The 24,068-nt window shown below is 42.1% G+C and overlaps 1 protein-coding gene across 3 annotated transcripts in view; it reads left to right on the top strand.

Annotated features, from left to right (window-relative positions):
* The window catches only part of mpped1 (metallophosphoesterase domain containing 1), a 92,788-nt gene that overhangs the window by 40,838 nt on the left and 27,882 nt on the right, over positions 1-24,068 (top strand). For all 3 annotated transcript variants that reach the window (XM_044343784.1, XM_044343783.1, XM_044343785.1), the window contains one exon: positions 119-344. In XM_044343784.1, coding sequence (XP_044199719.1) covers positions 119-344 — 226 coding nt within the window. The remainder of the gene's footprint in view (positions 1-118; positions 345-24,068) is intronic.

The raw sequence follows: 24,068 nt of genomic DNA on the forward strand, positions 1-24,068 counted from the left end.
CTCCACATTTCTGCTTGTCACTCCCCAATCACATCTCCTCTCTTTTCCTTCCTCACTTCTCCCCCTTCCCTTCCCTTCCCCCCCTCTCCTCCCCTCTCTTTTCTCCTCCCCCCGCCAGGCACCCTGCCCTACGACATCAAGATAGTAATCGCCGGGAACCACGAGTTGACCTTTGACCAGGAGTTTATGGCCGACCTGATCAAGCAGGACTTCTACTACTTCCCTTCGGCCTCCAAGCTGAAGCCAGAAAATTACGAGAACGTCCAGTCGCTGCTCACCAACTGCATCTACCTGCAGGACTCCGAGGTCACTGTGAGGGGATTCAGGATCTACGGCTCCCCCTGGTGAGTAACCTCTACCACTGCACTGCACACGAGAGCAAACTCCTAGTAGTGTAGAAAAAGCAAGCGGTTGAAGTTTTAGTGTGATATTCACCTTTTTCTGTAAAAATTAACACATTCTAATGATTAAATTTACATGATAATTTGGCCATGTTTCAAAGCTGCGTTTTGCTTAAAAGAAAATCATTCAAAGAGATTTCATTACAGTTAAATCATCTCACTACAAAATCTTCAGAACTTCTGAAAGCGGCTCGTAGGGGAGGAGTGACGATGAAACCATTTGGTAGCAAGTTTGGCTGTAGTTGGGGAGATCAAATTTGAAAAAGTGCTCGCTCGCTTCTATTTCGGTGCTTTTAGGTTTGTTCATTTGTGTGTGGGGACTACATTTCCCACTGGTGACCACTGAAATGACTACAGACTACTGAGATTAATTATAGCCCATAAAACACAGCCATACAAACAAATGTGCCAGACAGACAGTCTTGTTTCATGTATTCTGATGCGTCACTGAATGCCATCAACATACCCGCTGGTGTATGTTGTTGTTTAGAGACCATTTGGTGTGTTATGTGGACCAAAATGTGTTAGCGGAGACTTATAGGAAGTATTGTCTTTAGCAGTCAGACAGTTCATTCAGGCTGTCAACTTGAATCCGCTGCTACAACCTTACAGCAGTGAAAAATATATCCAACACATCCTTTTGATCATGCCGATGTTCATTTAGCATTTCAAAAGTGTCACTTCCACCCCAGCATCCACCTGCAGGCTGTGCATCTACGTTCCTCTAATGAGTAAAGTTATCTCTACTCTGACTAGTCAGAATCTATACGCCAAATATTAACACTGTGCATATTGTACATTCACACAATAATCCATTATTGACAGACTGAGGTAGCAAGGACATCATCTAAACACAGTTAATGGGGGTCAGCTTACTTTTGCCCCAGAGCCTCAACGCAGCTTAATCCAGCCTTGGCTATTGGTACCAAAATAAGAGTTTTTTCACTTCATCTGTTCGTCTTTGAATCGTTGAAATGGATCATTTATTAGCTTCTTTATTTAGCTTTGACTTGTATTCCTTTCATACCGTAACTCCTTGTAGACAGGCTTCTTTTTTTCCAGGATGTGTGTGTGTGTATGAGGGTGAGTGTGTAAGCGCTTAGGTGGTGGTCCACGATCCGCTTTGTGTGTGTGTGTGTGTATTTTAGTGACAGGTCCCTGAGGACACTGTTTGCATGTGTGTGTGTGTGTGTGTCCAGTGCTGGGTAATTGGTTTGCTGTGATAGCATGGGTCCCCTGAGTTTATTGCTCAGGCCACTGCAGAGAGCTGCCTGAGGTGGACTGAGAGGAAGATAGAGATGGAGCGAAAAGAAGAAAAAAAAGGAGAGAGGGAGGGGGGAAAGCGAGGGAACCCGTGGAGGGAAGGAGACAAAGGAGAGATGTAGGAAAGAAGGAAGAGGTGGAGATGGATGGAGAGAAAGAGAGACAGACAGAGGGAGGGAGGGAGGGAGGGATAAGGATTTAGAAAGATTTTATTGAGATTCCCCGGCTGGCCCTGGCTGGTGTAATGGGCACATGAGGTGACGAGTGTGTGTGTGTGTGTGTGTGTGTGTGTGTGTGTGTGTGTGTGTGTGTGTAAGAATATCTCTGTCTGAATGTGTGAATGTGTGTGTCCACTGTGGGTCTGTGAGCTTGTGCACTCGTGTGTGTCTCACTCGCCTTGGACTGCATGCCTGTGTGTGTGTGTGTGTGTGTGTGTGTGTGTGTGTGTGTGTGTGTGTGTGCCTCGGGGTGTATTCCTGCAGCACAGAGGGGCTCCAGCTGGAGGCTCCGTGTGTTCCCCCCTCTGCACTGGCTGCTACCCTCTTCTCTCCTTCCTTCCTCACCTCTTCCGTCCATCCTTCTCCGCTCCGGCAGGATTCGTGGGACGGTGCCTGTTCCACTCCCTCCCTCCGTCGCCATGGCGAAGCCAGGCTGGTGCTACTTTATGGCCTGTAGATTACCACCCCCCACCCCCACCCCCACCACAGCCACTATCACCACCACCTCCACCCCGAGGTGCTACCCGACTATCAGACAGTCTGACGGCCTGATTATCTGTGTGCTTATCAGTCATACATCTGTGAGTCTGGACTTGGATCTCACATGACATTTATAGTTATTATGAAATAGAATCATTTTCAAAAATTGTAAACTTTGTTGGCATTTTTTTTACTTTAAACTAAGTTATATCAAGACTGTCCTGTAATATAAAATAAAATAATTAGCTCAAGCAAACAGATGAAATCATAATGAGACAGGTGTTGTAGTAATGCAGTTATGTGATGATAATACAAATTCATTAAATATGAGGAGAATAGTTTTTCATAGAGTTTGTCTTGGATATCATTAGGGTTGTGGTGTGATAGCACAGTGTCAGATCTGGTTATCAAATCCTTTCATATCTCTTAGAATCTAACTGGTTCAGTTTATAACGTTTGCAAGTAACTGAAGTTATAAATAACTAAAAGTCAAAGATTCAGTGAGGATCTGTAATCAGCTTTTATCTCTCCAGAAGCCAGAAACACAACTGTTTTAACGACTAATGATTGTTAATGATTAATGATTAATGTTCACAACCTGTAGCTACAACCTGAGAAATAAGACGTGAAGCATAAAATATGAAATGATGATTAAATGTATCTGACATCTGACACACTGAAATAACAGCTACGTTTAATACCTTATTTTTCACCCAGATGTATAACTATGAAGTTGATCAGTTCAAAATACTGATGTGAATATACTATAAATGTTTTACTGGGAGATTCACTTGAATGTGATGTGATGTTATCTTCACCCTCAGATTTACTGATCACAGACTCTAACAGGAGGAACATGAAGCAGACAACAGACCAAAGTTTCATTTTAGCTGTTAAGTAACATTAATTAGCTATAGCTGATAAACAGTGTTAACCCAAATATAAAATGACATTTCTGGAATCTGAAAGAAGTAGATGTTGTCTTATATTTGAGGACTAAACAATTACATATTCAAAACATCAGAGATTCTTTCTGAATGGACAAAGTACCGGTGTCGCATTATAGGTTGTTTGTAGCCTTAACACCGCTAGGCTAATGAGTGTCTTCAAGTCAGTTTATAATGAGTCTTTTAGAGTCAGTCAGGCCTAAATGTGTTTGGTTAGTTCAGTTTAACCTGCAGGAGTTTCTGAAGGCTTGTGTAACATGTTTTTCTGCCACAAAGGAAATAAATTCCTGATGAGTGAAAAGGACAAAACATGTCCCGACGTCTTTGCTGTAGAAACGGACCGTGACTGCAACATCTGTCAGGAAGCCAAAAATGACTGCTGTCACAGATGATGAGGGGCTCAAGAAGACAAAAAGACAGCCTGAAAAAGGACAACTGTCATAGAAAAAAAACTTTTTCAAGTTGTTGACAGAAGAGTGTGTGAGAATGTGACGGATAGACAAGCTACATAAAAAAAAAAAAGTGGAAGGAGAGATAAAAGGGTTAATTGGAGATTTGTTCATGGAGGAGTTTTGTGAATCTGGATAGTTTGCCAGCTCCAAAATGAGACCAGCTATCAGAACACAAACACATATATAACATGAAGAGGAGATGGAGGTGAGAAAAGAGTGGAAGGATTGAAAAACGAAAGAGAAGAGTCAAAGTTTGGTGAGCTTTTAAGAGAACAGGGAAGGATGATAAATAAGTGAAGAGAGGGCAGAATGAAGGAGGAAGTAGAGAGAAACAGTGAAAGAAATTGATGCAAGAGAGGAGAGAAAGGGAGAAGGGACGGAAAAAAGAAAAAAAAAAAAGAGGGACAGTGGGGGTGCAAGGAACAAGGGAGATAAGAAGAAGAAATATGGGATGGATCTAGGATTTTCATTACTTCCTGTCTTCTCTTCCTCCTCCATCTCCGTATCCGCAAGCATGGATTTTCAGGGTGGCAAGGGATGGCCGTGGCCCCTGTGGACTGAAGCCTGGCCGCCCCAGTGGTAATTCCCTTTTTGGGGCATTTTTTCTTAGAGTTGGAACTATTTCTGTACAGCCGTAACACACCCAGGATGCATTTTACCCACTTAGGTGTACAACCTCGAGTGCCTCTGGAGACTTGACTTTACAGCTGGCAAGTCTAGTAAACCAACAGATAAGTACAGGTAAGCTAATAATATATGAAGACTGTATCTGTTTAGTGAAGTTTAGATCTCCTAGCATTCCAGGAGGAAACAATAGCAAACAGTTAACATTAGCTAACTTTTTATGCATCGTGCAAAAAACCTGAGGTAAAGTTATCTCCCATAAGTAAACTGTTCAATCCAACTTTGATTAAAAAAACTCCTTTTAATTATGAATCTGTCTGTGTCTCTGTATCCCTGATGATACAGTGATAGAGAACGAGCTCATAGTGCTGCTGCTGAACATCTGCTCTCACAACTGAAGTAATTCTACTAAGAAAAAAATGTTGGATACACTGAATATTATTCCATCTATTCCACCGCTGCCTGAATTCCAAATAATGTAGAGTTATGTGTTGTAGGTGCCTAAAATAGCCCCTTATTTTCTAGTTAGATGCATTTTTATGTGCACATAATAGTGATTTCTGTGCCACCCCAAAATGACCACTGGTCCCATACCGGTCACCCCATTTAAAATTCACGGGCCATTTACCCCTCCCCACCGCCATCCCTCACTCCTACTCCGTCCTCTCCTCTTCCTCGCTCTCTCTCCTCTGCAGAGGTAGTCTGATGCTGTGTGCTTCTCAGCGTGTTCTTCCAGTCCATCCCACTCCCCCCCCCCCACACACACACATTAAACACACCACACATCCCCATCCAAACCCCTCACCATTCCATCCCTAGATTAGATCCTTCTTGCTCCATTCTCACTAAAAACCCTCCCAGATTGTCACTGCATGAATCTGTGAATGAGAAAGATGACACGGGGGCGCCGCTCCGCTCCCTTTTCTTGGCGCTAATGTGAGTTTACATGTCATTTGTCATGGATGTATCGCACAACCACCCTCTGTCTGAGAGTTGAGGGGACAGGGGAGGAGAAGTCAGGCATGTTTTAGTCGTGTGTTTGTGTATGTGTGTGTGTGCAGAACCCTAGAGCCCCAAACTGTTGGAAGTAAGCAGGGTTGTGGGAAGCATGGGAATTAAGCAGCTTGCAGCACCTTGACATACACAATTGTGTATTGGAAGCAAAAAAGAAGAAACTGAATGATAACGGATGGAGACTGGTTGAATATGCGTGTGTGTAGCTGCAGTGTGAGGAACCTGCAAGTCCACCACACCGCAGGATACAGTAGCTGTGTCCCTACTCTATGCAACCTACTAATTCTAGCCAGTTTCACCAAACTAACAACATGAGATTGTTTCCTCTCCTGTTAATTTTGACATGTTTTATTAATCCAAATAATTTCCATACCTGCAACCCATCTGTGAGCACCTGAGAGTCCTGTCGTCCAAACACATTAGTGTCTGCAATTTGTGAACAACAATCATTTATGAAACATGAGGCTGCCATTTATTATGATCTGGGTGTAAGCAGTGCTGGCGTTTGTGAAACGGGCTCCAGCTTCTGGAGAAGTGAGAAAGTCATCTCAAAAAGTATGAATTTAGTTTGACTTTTGAATGTACTCTTAAAAATTAATGAGCTGCTCACAGCTACAAAAATAAAAACCAAAGTGTAAATGGTGATAAAAACAAAACAAAACTGCACCTCAGAAAAAAAAAGTATTACATCTTTTGAAACCATTTTATCTTCTATGAAGTTTAATTGGCAATGTCATTCCAAATTGGAAGTTTGATCTAAGTTCATTGGTGCACATATTGCATAACACCCTCTAAAAATAACTGTGAAGTACATTTATTTCCTGTGTTGTATTTGCAGACAGATACTATGAAACAAACATTTATTGAAACAAAGTATTTATTGAATATCGTATACTATTAGAATGGAGTATAGAGTTTCTCTTGCTCACCCCCATGTTTTGCTGCATATTGATATATGTCAGATTGGCTCAAAACAATCTCAGAAAGTGGCGTTGACTTCAACTGCAGGGAGAACCAGGCCTTAATTTGAGATCAGCTATTTTTTTTAGAGATATGCCATAATTTAGCCTGATAATCAGACTGAATTGTCATTTTCCCTTCATGCATTCAGTTTGATATTGTGTTCATGTTAGCTAATTTCTGTTGAGTAAGGAGGCATTTTGTTCTGTTTAGCCCAAACCAATCAGTAGCAAATCAGTCCCACTGATGTCATTTCAGTCAACAAGGAAGCAGTTAACATTTTTCATGACGATTATAGAAACATGCAGATTTAAGAGTTGTTAATATTGTAAATTGACCAATTACCAGTCAACAAAATGTACAGCTGCATTAATCTCCAACCCAAATTTTTGTGGCTATTCGTCTGCTTTTTGTCATGGGTGTAGCAAGCTAGCTAGCTACGTAGGAGTTAGCTATCCCACCAGTGCCTACAAAGCTCTGGTTGGTCAATTGTTTCCCCAAACAGGAAACAGCTGTCAAAGAGCACAAAACCAAACATACTTGAATCATTCTGCCATGATTCAGAGGTCTGGAAGTCGGCGAGCCATGATTTTTAATTATTCTATTTTCCCCTGTTCTAAAATCTATTTTATTATAATTTAGAAAGATGTCCTGTTTGCTCTTGTTACCCCTGTTTAATGGCTGTTGCCTGCCATATAAATACCCCATACTATCTCCTGGTGTCATGGTAAATCCAGCACGGCATGACTATGTTGGTATTCTAATGGAAATAATGCTGTGAAATGTATATTATGTGGAATTTATCATGACAACCATTAGAGTAAGGGTAATTACAATCCCCCCCATTTTTTCTCTAGTATGTATTTGTTTGTGTTGACCTGTCCATTATTTGAAAAGTATTACAACTTATATTTAAAGATTTACTGTAAGTGACACCCATGGTAGTTATTCTTTCACTCTGCATTATAAGATGTTTGAATTTGCTAACCCTTACATGCTGTTTTTTTGAACTACTCATACCAGCAAGTCGTTTTTTTATGTAGCAGGTGGAAAATAGTGTCAGTGAAAATAAATACAAGCTCCCATATTTTCTAAGTGCATTGTATACACTTTTAGAAAAGACAATAAATTAAGTGTATGCAATGGAAATAAGTGTGCAGAAGCTTTGATTTATTTGCCAAACACATACAACAAATCACGATCCTTCCCAGAAATAAATACAAAAGGAGCTATGCACTTTAGCTCATTAAATATGTCCTGTGGCTATATTTAGGCTACCATTTTTTATGGGATGTCAACATCCTCCACCAAAGAAAATGTCTTACATTTACTCTCACAATGAGACTCATTTTCCTTAAAATGAGAACAAATAATGATGGCAGTGTGGTGAGAGATTTCCAGTAGTTCCCAGTGCATTATCCTTTGTTTCAGTAACTTTCTAAACAGCAAAGTGCCAAAAACAAAAACAGCATCTCTCTGTAGAGTAATAGAGTAACAAAGAAAATGACCTTTTATTGTTGACTTGTGTTGGAACCAGTTGAAATAACCTCACCCTAGTAGCAGAATTGTATACTTGTTCCAAATTTTCAACATAAATGGGAGCATTCCAGCATTTACAGATAATTTTATAAGCGTAGGATTATAAGGTATTATCTGTCCTCTTTTTATTAATTAAAATTTCACTACATCTTCATATTGGACTGAATATCACTTTAAAAAATAAACTTTTGAAATTAAATGTTCACAAAGAAAGTACATAATAGTTTCACCAGCTGGTATCACAGATCTTGGATGCTCGATATCTCAGAACTACTCTCTACTCATAATTTAGCAACTAAGATTCTCGGCAGCAGAAACCAATCTGGCAACCTCGGCAGATGACATCTGAGTCATTATTAATAATGAGCTGCATGGCCGCGACACGCAGCTTTGCACATTCATGGATCTGCTCCTCTGCGAGCACAAACACAGCCATGAGTATGCGCTTCTCGCTCTGTGCAATTTTTTCATCAGCAGCCAATTAAGAACAAACTCATGTCTGATAGGAAGAAGGAGTGAAAACATCTTTAACAAAAGACTTCATCTCAGTGATTCCCGCTTCTTTGACTCTACTGTATGTATCATTGAAAGTGAAGGGAATGAAGTACGTCCTGCTATGTACAGAATTCTTACGGTAGAAGAAAGTCTTCACACTTCATGTATTTGCTCAAAAGTGCATCTTCATGGCTGAAAAAACGTACCTTGGGGGCCCCAGTGTGAAATTTGTTCAAGGCCCCTGTTGACCCCCACTGTCAGTGTCAGCTTCATTATATCAGACACCCAGAAACCAACCAGCACTTTAATAATCATTTAGTTGATTGACAAAAAGTCAATTGGAAAACATTTTGATAAGAGTATTCCTTTAAGTCTTTTTACAAGCAAAAATGTCAAGTTCACTGGTTTCAGCCTCCAACCTTAAAGAGAAACTTACGTGTTTTTTCAGCCTGGACCCTACTTTCCCATCATTTTGCATCTAAGTGATTAGATGAATGGGGACAACAGTTTTGAGACTACTAAACCAACCACTAAAAGTGCTTGTTTTTGCCACTGACAGGCTGAGATTGTTACTATAAGTGTCTGACAACATTATGAAAAGGACCATACAGAGAAATAAAACAATTTTACTTACTTTTACGTACTTAAGTGGTGCAAATGGAGCAAACCTTGAGCTTTTGGGGCCCCTGTGGTCTGGGGTCCTGGGGTAGTTGCCTGCTTTTGACTGTTTGGAATGGGACTGCTTTCTTATTGTCAACAAATCACATCAAAATTATGTATTTGTCGCCATACTTCCTGGGTTTCCTATCCTTTGACTCTCACTTAGAGACTAAAATTGTTAAATTTGGGGTTAGTGCCCATCATCACAGCAAATATAGTGAATTTAAAAAATAACAAAAGCAACATTTGCCAGCTGCTTCAGTTACACAAGACACATTATTATGAGTATATCTTTCAGATAGGGTTTTATTAGAAAGGGGCACCAGATCCCTCCACTGCCTGTGTCTCTCAGCCCCAAGCTCATTGGTTCCTAATGAAGATGTAAATCTTTAAAAATGGCTCACAAATATATAGTTTTATTTTTTTTAAGTCTCAGTAATTTCCTAAAACAGCTGGTCACTGTAGTTTCTAGCAAACATTATTCAAACAGGAGGAAATATTGCATTTGGTAGGGACTACTTTAAGTGGCGGATTAATTCACATTTGGAGTTCTAGTAAGTATTTCTGGCAGCAGAACGGTGTGTGGCTCATTTATGTTTTTTTAAATAGTTTTTGGACAACAATGGAGCTCTATGGTACAGAGGAATAAGATACACACACAGTACCAGTGAGTAAGATCAATGCATTGTTGGTTTGGGTCTGCGTATGACATTTGTTGACAAAGGAAAATATTGAACATCACAAAGCTAATCCTTTAAATATTTAGCCTCTTTTCCAGGCGACAGCAGACTTGTAAAACCTTGACAAGAGACTATTTGGCTGGAGGCTCTCTGACAGATGCTAAGAATAATTGAATTTTAGGGGGCAGCCCTAATAACTTTGAAACTAATGGGGTGAGAGACTTGATTTCAAATCCTTAGGGGATGTTTGCAGGGTCAAGATGTAAGTCTGACTCAATGAGAGCTGTTTGGTTGATAGCGGTACTCCTCTAGTGCCATCTTGTATTGACTCCTTTTTGCCGCTTAGGTTTTCACTTAGTTACCTCTTGAAATGAAGTCGGCGGGAGAGGTTGAGTCATCCGGTTGAGGAGGAGACAGATAGAGAGAGAGCTAGACAGCTGTGGCAGGGGGCAGATGAGGAGAGTGGAGGAAAAGTGTGCCTCGGTACTAATGGGTTAAATCTCTTTAAATGTTTATAATAATGGTCTCCGAGGAGTGTAAGACAGGCAGGGGAGACGGACGGCTCGTTCACAGACACACACAAACAGACAAAGTAGTCTGTTTGTTGATGGGGGATTTGCACGGAGCAACGGGGGAGAGAAAGCGAGAGACCCTTTTTTCTTTTTTAAATGAAAACGGCAGAAATGTATCGCTCCCCACTGCTCCGCGTGGAATAATTAAGGACAGAGATGCAAAAGACTCCTTAATTAGATTTTTTAATTATTGAGGATTCACTTCTCCTTCTATAGTGGCCCAATTAAGAAAGCTCATCAAAAACTAAAGAGATGAAGAGAGGCCGTTTTCTTCTTCTCCCCCCCGCCTCCCCCCTCCTCTCTTCCTCCATCTCCTCTTCCTCCGCTCTCTCATTTGACAGAAATGGACTACCTGCGCTCCGTTTGATGGCTTGTCCTCGCTGATGAGCGAGAAATGGAAGGGACTCTCGTCGACTTTAATTAACTTGCTTGTTTTCACGGCCCCGGTGAAAGTAAAGGAGAAAGGAGGGAGAGTGGAGGGGTGGAGAGGGAGAGGTAAAATGCGGCGGTGGCGGCGTGCAAAGCCTTTCCTTTAATGATAATGAGTCTAATGATGGTGGAGATGGCATGAAGGTAATTTGACCTTCTTTCTCTTCTCAGAGCTGTTGGAGTTTGCTTTGTTCTCCCTCTGATGAAGAGACACTCCAGGGAAAGAGAAGTTTGAATGATGGAGAGAAAAAATGAATGAGTGACAAATCCAACTGTTTAAAAGGACTCTAGCGCTGGTGTCGCATGTGTTAGCCCATTAACTACAAATTGTGTTTGGTTTACCTGACTGCCAACCATTCTGTAAAGCATTTCTATCAGTTTGAGAGTGATTTCCTTCCTTCCAGGCAGCCATTGGTTTCACTTCACTTCAGGGCGCAATGAAAATCAACTTGCAGAAACTTCGGTGGATGAGAAATCCATCACAGTGAACATTTAGTGGCCTTTGTTTTACACAGTCATCATGTGGTAATGTTGAAGAACACTCTCTGTCAGCACAATCGAGGACAGTCTGACTAAAAAAGCCAGAAATTAGCAATAAGCAAATTTAGGAAGTGATTTTGTCCATTTCTTTCTTTCTGAAAAGGTTACAGCTTAGCAGCCAACTCTCAAATCTCAGATGTTATGAGTTTTATTTACAGCTCACCAGAAAAATGACATTAGCCATTTGTTCAAATCCTTAAGATAAAAATCTTCATGCTTTACTGTGAATAGACCTCCAGTGGCCGTGTAAATAATGGCTGTTCTCTCTTAGAGGGAAAGGTAGAAGTAGTGGGATAAACTCTCACACCTTCTTCAAACAAAAGGACTCAGTGGTAGCAGGCTAGTCTTACATAGCCAGACCTTTCTGCAGCACTGTGCTAGTGCTGCAGAAATGTCTGGCTTGTTTGTATTTCTTTAAGCCAATCACAATTGTCTCGGACGGCGCTAAGGCCAAGATGCAATGACAGTGTCCTTGCAAAATAGTGTTGGGGGTGAACTTGTTTGAGCCCTTACATGAAAATAGTCAAATCCCCACAAATGAAAACACCACATAAAACAGTAAAAGACGTATGTCGACTCTTTTATACAACTTTCACTGATAAAGGTTGGAGGTTGCTGTTGTTGTTTCACGTAGTGATGGTAACACACAGATAGCAGAAAGGAAGAAGAATGCTGCCTGAAATAGGCAGCCAATGGCAGGCTTATACCCACAGTCTACATCTGGTGAGTCAGACTAGTAGCAGGCCATCTCTTGCCTCTCATGTGTCTGTAACTTTTAGAAGTGTGTGGATCGAGCATTTATTAAGTCTAATATAAATAGTGAATTCAGATCATTTAAGCTATACCCAAAGTTTACTCCAATCTCATGAGCCTGAGGACATAACAGTACATTCTGGTTGTTTGGACTGCACCAGATGAAAGTGAAAGCATCATTTGGGTGTTCTCAAACCTATAGTTGGTCTGCTCTGGTCTCCATTTTCAAGTGAATCAGAAAGTTCTCTCCTCTCATTGGTCAGATGTGTCTGGGGTCGAGAGCGAGAGAGTAAACACAGGAAGAAGGTCCTGAAGAAGCTCCTAGCCTAGCCTAGCCTAGCATAGAAGCTCAGGAAGACAATGTACTTCATTGCTAGTCCATTCCCTGGCTAGCGGCTAGCAGCAACTGCTGATTTTGTTCATCCACATCCCAGCATGCAAAGCACCAAGAAGTCCTCCAAATGAAATGACCAGTCAGGTTGTTTGACCCTGTGCACTCCAGAACAACACATAGGAGCATTTTCTAATTTGGCGTCACGCTTGGAAGTGGGAGTGTTTGAGTTGTTTCAGTAAACTCAAGTCCAGTCTAGTACCAGATGTTGCACCTCTCAGGCCACTATAGTGCAGGACACTCTAACCAGATGTGAGGTCAGATCACGTTCCCACCACAAACGTTGCAGAATTAGGTTGTGACCAAGACCAAGACCATTTCCTCAAACGATCCTGGTGTGGTTTGTTTGGGGGGGGTGGGGGCAGAATTCTACTTGCAGGTTTTTGTAAGCTGATTTCCATAGTGCACTGAAATGAACTCAAAGCAAAGACTGCCTAGCAGGAAGGAAATCAATCTAAAAACATGTGGTATGCTCTGGAATACTGTGGGCAGGAATGTAATGTATGCACAAGTTGTAGTTAATGGACTATAACATGCAGCACCACCGGTATGCTCCTTTAAAGATGTAAAAAGACAGTGAGACGTGCAGTTGGGAGTTCATGCTTTTCTGGGCCTCCTCACCAGAGCCCACACTAAATTAACATCTGATTCACTCTGAGACTCACAAACCCCCCCTGGGCCCTGTCCTCTCCTCCCTCCCCCTCCCCTCCTTCTCTCCCTCCATCCCTTCATTCCTCTATCTCCCACCTCCATCCCCGTAGCACTTACATTCCCACAGGATCCAAATAAAGTAGCCTACGAACACTGAACATTAATAAACGGGTACTTAAGGGGGTTGGTAGAGGAAAGAAGAAAAAAAAAAATTGGCCTACTTTAACACTTGTCACTTTCCCACCCTCTCGCGCATCTTTTTTCCCCCCTCTTTCCTCTTTTTTCTCTCCCTACTCCTCTCTGATTTCTTCTTTTCCTCCCTCCTAAGTGCTGCCAGTCTGCAGCCCTGTAGCTGAATAAACAGTTACGGAGTGAGGAGGAGCAGACGAGAGGACATTTACTGTGTCGTTTCCCTGGAGGGATTTCTCTTTAAATTACCTGTTAAATGGCCTCCAGGGGCAGGACTTCAACGTGCGTGGGTGTGTGTGTGTGTGTCAGCATTTGTGTGTGCTTGCGTGTTATGGCACGCTACGGGGCATTTTCCTCCATTTCACACATGCCTTCCCTCCCCAAGGCATGTGGCATTGTAGAGGAAAAAACTGAATTAAAGCGATTCTGTCCTTATGTTCCTCCTCGCCTCAGTCTCTCTCTTCTTTCCTCCACACACTCTACACACAAACTGCTCTCCCCACCTCTCTCCTTTCCGTCTCGCCAGTTCATCAGCGAGCGGTTATGTTCGGTGTTTGACCACAGAGTTGGGGGAGTCAGGATGGCATGGACGCTGTAAAAAATGTCCCATGCTGCGAAGTCTCGGTTTCTGCAAACGAAAGGATTCTGCTTCCTCCAAATGCACGCTCATTTGTTGCAGCAATTTTTCACAGACAATTGTGTACACTGTGAAACAAGGCAGATTAGCTCAGATTGATCCACTTGCATTAAAATGAGACTTTATTCCTGCAAGATAAACATGTTGATTTATTGAGATTAAAGCATGTTTTTTTCAGTCATTGTCATTAAAGAGAGTACTGAAAATCTTCTGATATATATAACATGTGACCTATCCATGTGTTTATTGTGTTGAATTGCTGTAATTTACTCCTTTTTATATATCCACATTCCTAAACCTATTGTGTGAATGTTCATTTTAGTCCTACATTTACCAGAAACTGAGCATTCACTTGATGGTTTTATACAGTATGTAGATAACATTTTTACCTATGTTATTTTGAGGCTGTTTCTTATAGAGGGGCCCTGTGTCAAAATGTAGTTATAATAACTTTATTTTTTGAGTTAATATTATGCATTCATGCTGAACTGTCTGAAAGCCCCTGAAAACATTGATTCAAATCTTAAGAATTACTCTTTAAGATTAAATATCATTATAAAAAAAAGTTTGGAAACAAAAACATTGTGAGGTATTATTCAAAAACTAATCTGCTTCATCAGGACTGTGTGGTTTGATCAGATTGGATTGACAGTGACCAGGGCACATATGCAAATAAACCCGCAGCTGTCAAAAATGTGATTCAAATATTATTCAACCTGATTGGTGCATGGAAGTAAGTGACCACTTGAGACTAGTAACAAGAGCACAAACGAAAAACAAAAAAAAAATCCAGGAAATCTCTTGTGTGAGCAGGTTAATCCAGACCTGTCTGTTGGCTATGACAAATCATTGTTTTTATATGTAAACTATGCAGCGACTGCAGTAGCTTTCACAATTTTTGTTGCAATAATGAAGGTATGACTAGTGTTATATGACAAAACATGAAGGTACTATGGAAAAGCCTTTGTGTTGCTAATTTGATGATGGATGGTCCGTGTGTTTGACACCCGTGGGTGTGTTATGTTTCCCTGGTGTAGGGGAGAACAGGTTTAATGCCGCATTCATGTCATACCTGAGTTATCGTAATTACGAGATTCAGACTTGTAAATTGCTTTCACGTCAATATCCGAGTCCTAATTCTGACTAGGAATCTCAGATGTTTCTCTGAAAGCTCTGATACTATATCTGACTTGGCACTTCATAATATGGAAATGCCTGAAAGTCAAGCAAATATGGCCGCCTCACATCATTCAAGGAGATGAAAACACACATTTATTTGATATGGCTTTATATTGTCAATGCACAGTATTTTTAACCCTCACTTTACCAACAATGTCATCATACAACAGTCTTGAGTTGTATTGTCTTTCCTATCTCTACTACTGTCCATCCCATGGTAGGCTGTGATAGTAGCTGCTCAGCTGGTAGGTGTTATCTGGCTTTGACCAGCCTGCTTTTCTCTTGAAGGCAGCACAGATTATTTTTTATGAGTAAAAGTATGTACAGCAAAGTTCCCAACTTTTATTAAAAAACAAAATAACAAATCAAACAGTGTGTCGCCATGGCAAAACTCAACATTTCCACTGCTGCTCCCCTCGTATCTTCCAGCTGTTTTGTAGTATCATAGGTTCAAGTTCAAAATTAATATGTAATAAGTATGGTTGATATTACCAGAGTGCATTGTCCATATGACCTATTGCATGCTATGATGCCCTATCAGTAAATAATTATTTTGTATATAATGCAATTGATGGAAAATGGTGGATAAAGATAGACTTTGTAAAATGCAGCTGCACTACATTAGCATTAGCTTGTCAATCAAGTGAGGCAGTGGAAGCACCACAAATGAATACTATGTTCATTTTACAAGCTAGTTAAGGATTAGGCAATGGAGAGTTCTTAAAAAGAAATACATGTTAGTTCTCGTTCGACATTAATGTTTTGAAGAAGTGACACACCCTGACCTACCAAACTAAGAAACATCATAAGGCTAGTTAGCAAAGCTGCATTAGGACACTGTCTGTAAAAGTAAACCTCAACAGCTGTCCAGAAACAAATGATTGTGCTAAAATGAAGCAATGTGATTATTCATTGAAAAATACATGGAAAATGTGTGTTTTAATAAGCATAGGTACAATATTGTATCCCCTTTCCCAGCATGAGGACTTTTGCTTCAGCAGATTACAGGAGAAGGTATTTGTTCATCTGTGCTGACGTTGCAGAAAGCCGTGAGCTTTCCTGCTCTGCCTTCTGTAACGCTTACTTCAAATTCAACCTTAAAGAAAGCTTATTACAGTATACGTCCTACCTAAAAATGATCACCTGCCTAAGCATGTCACCTAAACAGGAAGCTTCTTTAGCCTTGAGAGAGATCTAAGATGTCTTAAGGCTGCATTGCTTATTGTGGTCTATCAAGACTACTGTCTGTGGTGCAACTGGTCTCTCTGTGTGTGTCTTTTATGATGCATTTCTCCCCGCTTGATCGCTGAACATTAGTGCAAAATGGCTGCTCTTGTATTTCTAGTGTAGCTGTGCTGGAAATGTCTCAGAGGAACGTCACGTTTGCATTTTGCCAGTTAATCACTTGAAACAGAAAAATACGCCACCATAGAAAAGTTGCCCTAGCCAGTTTCTTTTTTTTTTTCTTGAAGTGCTTTAAGTGGTTTGGGGTGGATTTTTTCCTTTAAATCTGATCAAATAATCTGTTAAAATGGGTATTTTTCCAAGAACTGATTTGCATTTGAAACAAGAGCAATTAACTCACCCAAATGGCAAGAATTTGAGTTGTTTTAAGAAAATTATTATTGATTCTTTTAATTGTGACTTAATATAATATTAAATGATTTGTTAAGGTGCATGTTCTTGCACAGGATTATTTACATTGAAAACAAGGAACACTAATTGTTGAGATTTAAATGAGGTTTTAGTGCGAGCATACAGTATTTCTTGCAGTGTGCAGGGACCACAGGACAGGCTCCATACCTCCCTGGAGGGCAGCTCAGTGCTCAACACCGCAGTGTGTCCCTTCTGCCACGCTGGCACTGGGCTCCCAGTTCTTGCCACTTGCCCCACATCCCATCCCGGATGCAGGAGAGGGAGCCACCCTGCCACCCCTCCTTTCACCCCACTGCCCACCCAATCACCCGCGACACCTCCTCCACTTCCCCCCCCGAACAAGCCAGCAGCTCTGGATGATCTGGCTAATCTCCACGATTCACACGCTGAAGCGCAGGAGACCGGAGGAGAGGAGAGAAGACGAGGGGGGGGGGGGACAGTGGGGGTGGGTGGGTGGAGGGGAGGGTTTGGTTGCTCCCTCCCTTTTTTCTATTTTCTTTCTGTTCTCCCTTCCTTTCTTCTCCTCTCCCCCGCCCCTCGTTTCCGTCTCTCCACCAGAGAACTTTGAAATAATTTGCGTCTCGTGGGTTTTTTACACATTCTAATTTCCAACTAAATGGGACATCTGTTTGAGAAAAGGAAGATTTGCCACGGTTGCCAAGGCAACTATCACTCTGAAAGAAGGGGGGGTGGGGGGGATGGAGGGTGGGGGGGGGCAGGTTGCGGGAGGGAAAAGAAAAAGAGGTCCAACAGCTTTTATGGACAGAATTAGACTTTGGTGGAATATTATCCCTGCAAGACAAACAGCAGCGGAGCCTGTTTTCTCTTTCCTTCCTCCCATATTTCTTCGTGTCATCCTCCCTCTCAGTCTTCCTCCCATCTCTTCTTCCACTTTCCCCGTCTCTCCGTCTCTCTTTATCAGCTCTTTTCTTGCTCACGCCCTCATATTCCCCTCCCCTTTCCCTGTTTCCCTTCCTTCCCCCTCTTTTCTCTTTCTCCATCCCTCATGCTGCAGCATCATCAGAAATATCAGTGTGAAATCTGCCTCCAATTAAAGGCCTAAACCCCCCCCCGTCCAACCCCCAGCCGCCCACCCATGACAGCTTTTCCGCTGTCTGAAACGTCTCATCCACAGTGCTGAAGCCCACCTCACACTTCCTGGTAATTGGTCATTATTTAGAACAGGAAGGGACAAATGTGCTTCCCCCAGCGCTTCTAAATGCATGTTAAACGGCCCATCATTATGCCTGCACTAACAGTAAGGAACGGCGGCGTTGGTGGGGGTCTTGGCGGTCGTGTAAAATGTCACACGCTGCAGTCCAGACACGATGAGGCGAAGTGGGGAAGGATTTCTTCCCCTTCCTTCCCCGTGACATTTCATCTAGGTTTGTTTGAAGGCAGAAAGTCGTCGGCTGCTCGGAAAACAGTGTGTATTGTATTACAACAAAATCTGCTGTGTGCACAACCTGAGGGACGAGTCGAGGGGGAAGGAATTAGGTTTGTTGAAGAAGAGAGAAAAAAGAAAATGATTGTTTTCTGTTAACAGCGGCAGAGTGCAAATTGTCTTAATCACTCTCAATATTGTTAAAAAATCGATTGGCGGCTACAGCGGCGCTCGGGATAACAATCCACTGGTTGCTGTGCACTGCTCAAAACATTCTGACAGGTTTTATGCAGTAAAATTGAGCTGCTTTCCCTGCTCCTACACAAACCCCCAAACAGTGCCTGAATTAGGATAAATTTTTTAAAAAAGTACTTGAAGCAGTTGTCTCATTTTTGTCAGAGTTGGGGTCCACAGTGTTGAACTTTAAAACCCCCCCCGTCTTAGTCCAGCTGACAGTAAGGCTGAATTCAAATCAAATTAACAGTTGGCAAGAGACAGAAATTGCCAGATTGGTTCCCCCAAACAGCACAATACCTGAGGAATATATTGCAATGCTGGTTAAAATAATATTGATGTGTAAATAGATAAGTCCCATCAGCCGTAAGATTGCATCCCCTCCAGCGATTTGGTGATTGGAGATGCAGACAGGTGACAAATTAAAGGAAAAACTGGTCCAGGTCTGAATGCTTGAGCGCTACAGTGAAGGGATCTGGTGACTCACTGGTTATGCTGTCGGGGGAATTTTGCTGGCATGGTTTGGGTCCACTTGTCCCCTCAGAGGGAAGGGTCACTGCAAATCAATACAAAGATGTTCTGAGCTATCACCTTTATCCTATGATGAAACATTTCTATCCTGATGGGAGTGGGGATGGGAGCCCCAATTCAGAGGGCACGAGGAGTCACTGAATGGTTTGATGAGTATGAAAATGATGTGAATCATATGCTACGACCTTCACAGTCACCAGATCTCAACCCAATCAAACACCTATGGGAGATTTTGGACTGATGTTAGACAGCGCTCTCCATCACCATCATCAAAACACCAAATGAAGGAAAATCTTGTTGAAGAAACTGACTGTGTGGACACACTGTGGATTTTGGCCTCCATCACTTACATTGAAAGCACATTTGAAGGGGATCTTTTAACAGCCAGTATGAACAGGAGGAATGATTACAGCTTGAAAATTGTGAACCTGTCCTTTAACAAGTTGGGAAAAATGTAAAAGGAAAAAGTCAGTGAGTGTGTTTGTCCCAAACAGCCAAAACACCAACTGTACATTAGCTATAAGCTAGCTAGCAGCAGACACACTGACCATGTCTATTGGAGTGTGTTTGTGTGTTTGTGTTGAGTTCAGTCTCTGACTTAGAACTCATCACAGACTCTAGTTCTTTGTGTTGTATTCCTCCAGTCTCCTCTTTGCTCTTGTCTTTATTAATTTATGGGGTAAACTATAGGCACAAATGTTTTGCTCAAGTTGAAACATTCTCAACTCACACAGAATTGTGTCAGTTTGCATCCTTCTGGCTGAATTTATATCTAATCACATCTTCCATTGACTTTGTATGCAATTGTGCCACATCTAAAATTCACTACATGTTTGTCTGAAGACAGTTAATTTAAAGTTTAAAGTTCATATTGACCAGCTGGACTTCTTCTATATATGAGTGCTTACACCTCTACTGACCAGCCTCCTGTGGAAAACCCTGTCATGCGTACCTACAATCATTAGACAGTAGCAGCACCAAGCAATAAGTATGCAGTGAAGTATGCTACAAGCCTGATTCAAGCTCTGCCCCCACCCACACACCTCATTCCACCACCCCCAGTCCCCACACACAGGCTAGAATTAGGCCTCCATTGTCACCTGTGCTGCGCAAAATGACACAGCAACTCACCCACCTGCTCTGTGAGCACACACACACACACACACACACACACACACACACACACACACACACACACACACACACACACACACACACACACCTGCCACACTGAAGGAGGCCAGTGGTAGTACTGGAGATTTTCTTTTGCTGGTGCTATGGGGTTGCTTGACTTTTTTGCTCTGAAATTTAGAGTTTCTCATTAATGTGCTGGTCACCGCAGTTTAATTTCTACTGCAACACCCCCCAACACACGTACACACACACACACACACACACACACACTCACGCACATACACAGTACCCGCTCTGCGACAGTTACAAAGTCATTCTGTGTTAAACACAAGGAGAGATATTAAGCTCATGGGATGTTGATGTAAGGTTCAAAAGCTTGCCTACGTACAGTAAACACACCTCTGAATACAAATTTTCACACAATTATGCCTCGGACAGGCTTGCACACATGCAGCAAGCAACAGACACAGGTTTGTCCACAGTTCAGCCTCAGATTGTAAGATCACAAACTCATGCTGCTATTTACCAACAGCTCGACTAATGAATCAACAGTATCCTGTTCCATAGACCTAATGTTATATGAATGAGTATCACATAGAGATAATTATAAGGAGTCAGAAATTGTGCCTCAACCAACTAATGCATTAAATTCATAGTAGGCAACAGAGGAGGAAAAACATGCTCTTACCATTAGACATCTTCATAACAACTGTTGTTGTGGTTGAGTGTGAAGGCATCAATGTTTCTGTCCAGGATCTTTGTTCTATCAGTGTTTATAGCCAACAGTGGCAGGTTACTGGCTCAAGAGTCCCCACTGCTGTTCCTCAAGTAGTTTTTCAAACAATGCAGACAAGAAAAACTGTGCTCAGAGCTTACTCATGTGAAAAGATGTGTGTTTGGGGCTTAGAGCTTACACACCTCTCAGTACATCATTTGTCTCTATTGAAAAGCGCCGTTTCATCTCAATGATCCATTATGATGCACCCACTTTGCTAAGTTACCAAAAAATTGCACTTTGGCTAACAGGAAGTGGAAGTACGGTAAAAAAAAGTTCAATGTGTGCTGCATAATTGGTTTGTTTTATGAATGTATTTATTTATTTATAAATGATGGTATACACACATTAAAAATTTAAAATTCTACATAAACCACAAACATTTCTTGGGGGTGCTATGGCCATCCTAGGGGTAGCTACAGCACCCCCAAGTCCCTCCCTGGTGCCGCCTATGAGGGAGGGTGTTCTAATCCTGCCCGTCCTCATCCCATACACATCCAGCATACACTCTGTGCTTCCGCAGAGACTCCCGCGCTCATCCCCTCTCCCTGGTTATGTTCGTCCGCCCATCTGCCTGTCTTCAAATCACTCTCTCCTCCTCCTCCTCCCTCCCTCTACTAACGCACTCCTCTCTGAGCTGATAACTAATTTGTGTTCTGTTTTGTCTTTTTTTTTTTTCCTTCTCTATTCTTTACACACTCCACTTCGGCCGATTAGCACGTCGCTAACATTTTTCCACGTTGCCGTTCCCTCCCCGCGAGAGTCGTCTCCGGCGGGAGCTCATTATCGCCGGGCATGAAGTTGACTGCCAGGGTCCCGGCTGATTTGTCACATCCCCGTTCCCTCCCGCAGCCGAGCCCAGCAGATTGGGGGTGTTGTTGAGTGCTGTGTATGTGTGTGCGTGTGTGGGGGGGGGGGTGTTAGTGCTGGGGGTGGAGGGGATTGTCTAGAACTGCCTGCTCTGGGGAGCGTCGCAAAGCGTTTTTCTGCGGCCCATGCTTGTTACCGTCGTGTTTCGTGACAGTAACTCTTGTCGGCGGCAAGGGATGGCGGTGAGTCATGTGGTGCGTGGTGAGAGCATTTCCATGTGGCGTTTGTCATGTTGCTGGTATTGTTTACAGTGATTCATGTAGTTTTGTTTATGGCTTTATATCGTACAGTGAAACGGAAATGGTGCCCTAGCAGAGTTTCATCCTTTTACAAGATGCATGAGATGGGCTGGAGCATGTGGAAGGAGGAAATCAGCAATGAAAGGAAAGATTTATGACTCAAACAGACAGTTTGCAGGGCTCGAGCTTAAGGACCTCCCATCATCCTGGGGCTGATAAAAATAGGATCGGGGAGGATGTAAATTCAATTTGGGACCAATTTGGGAGAGTTGAAAAAAAAACCCAACTTGTTAACGAAATCCACATAGAAAGCCTTTTTAAAAGCGTTTTTGACATTCGTCACCTGCGCATCTCACAGAACATACACTTCCATTCCATAAATGTATCAATCCACACCGAGACACTTGTGTTTTTTATGCTCTGAGTCTCTTTCTGTCATGTTTAGTGAAGAGTAATCTGCACACACAGCTGTTTAAATCACACAAATATCCTGCTGTATATGTGTTTTGAACTTACTAACGGTCTCTATATTGATTGATCAAGGCTCCCAGTCTGTCTGTGAGCTGCCTGTTTCACTATAGGCAAGGAAATAAGATCAATGAATTACTAAACACAAACACTGTCGATTTCTTCTTGTGGAGCTGTCATTCAAACTATTTTGGTTCAGTACATTTCTGCTATCAGTCAGCCTGGTGAAGGCAGGTTAGCCGGCCGCTGGTCAGGAGCTGCAGCTGACAGACGGCCAGTTCTGCTGACAGAGACGCTGAACGCAGGTCGGAGTCGGTGTGGACTGAACGGATAGAACACGCTTACACGGCCCTCATGTCTCGCTTCCTATGTGGAGTCCCAGTTTGAGCACATGAAGGTCAGAGTGGAGATCACACAAGTGTTCCCCATGAGTTCATCTTGCTGCATGAAGAGAATTAAGTCAGACTGGAGGTCTTGCTTGTCTAATGAGATGCTGAGCTTCCTCCAGCACAGCAATTCAAGTTAGCTGGCTTGGCTGGTGGAAGTCTCAAGTGGGTATGTTCTGCCCATAGAGCATGTGCAGTATGCATTCATCCGGCCAAGCATGGGAATGTCAAACCCAACACCAGATTAAAATCTCCAGTATACTGTGAAATACAGAGAGATTTACCTGGCAGCTTGATCAGCATTGTGTGAACTCGTTTGGCAAGGGCTTGAATGTAATGGATGTTTATTTTTAAGTAAATGTTTGGCACTGCCGGTTTAACCCCCCTGTTGTCCTCGGGTCAATTTTGACCCAGGAGGACAACATGTGTCATTATGTGCTGTCATCAAAAAAATTGAAATGGTTTCAAAACAGTATCCTGACTAAGAAATTATGAATTATTTTAACTATAGTTGAGATCAGAGGAAAATATATTGATGGATTATGACAGACTGGTATATGTAAAAGTTTAGTCAGGATACTGTTTTAAAACCTTTTCCTCCTGAGTCAAAATTGACCCGAGGACAACAGGAGGGTTAAAGTCACTTTGAATCAATGATAATGTAGAAAAACGAAGATTTTATATTCAGGATGGTCCACATTCATTTTAGGACAGCTTAGATTGTACTTCCAGATGGTTCTGGGGGGATGGTGAAGAAAGTTAGTTATGAGCCTTGCATTTTTCAGCACGTTGGCTTTATCAAGGTTTGTAGATCCATTCATCCAGAAGCTTGATACAGTAACAGTTGTATTGAAGTATTCTGTGTCAGCACTGCTTTCTTTGTGTTGCACATTGAAATAAGGATGGAAAAAACTTTAGCGCCGCATTGACTGTCACCACATATTATGGCTCTAAGATGAGTTTTGCATTGTACAGCTCATGCAGGTCTTGAAAGTTCAAATCCTTGAAACTTGAAAGTTGCTGGATTTCACAAATTAGATGAAGCTGCAAAGGTAACTGAATGGATGACTGAAAGGATGGCCTTCAAGGTGCTTGATTAAAAGACATTCAGGGGTAATTCATCAGTGGGCTTCACCTCTTCAAATCCAAACATCAAGGCCTCACATCTGCCAAACCCTGGGATGGAAGTTTACTTCGATACAGCTACAGTTTTAAAATCAATAAATCTTCAAGTGAAAAGATCATGGATAATATTTGAGGCCTCTGACATGTCTGATATTGACCAATAACATTGGCTAAATCTACCAAAACAGTTTT

Source organism: Thunnus albacares, chromosome 23 (genome assembly GCF_914725855.1).
Source record: "Thunnus albacares chromosome 23, fThuAlb1.1, whole genome shotgun sequence".
In the NCBI taxonomy this organism is placed as follows: domain Eukaryota; kingdom Metazoa; phylum Chordata; class Actinopteri; order Scombriformes; family Scombridae; genus Thunnus; species Thunnus albacares.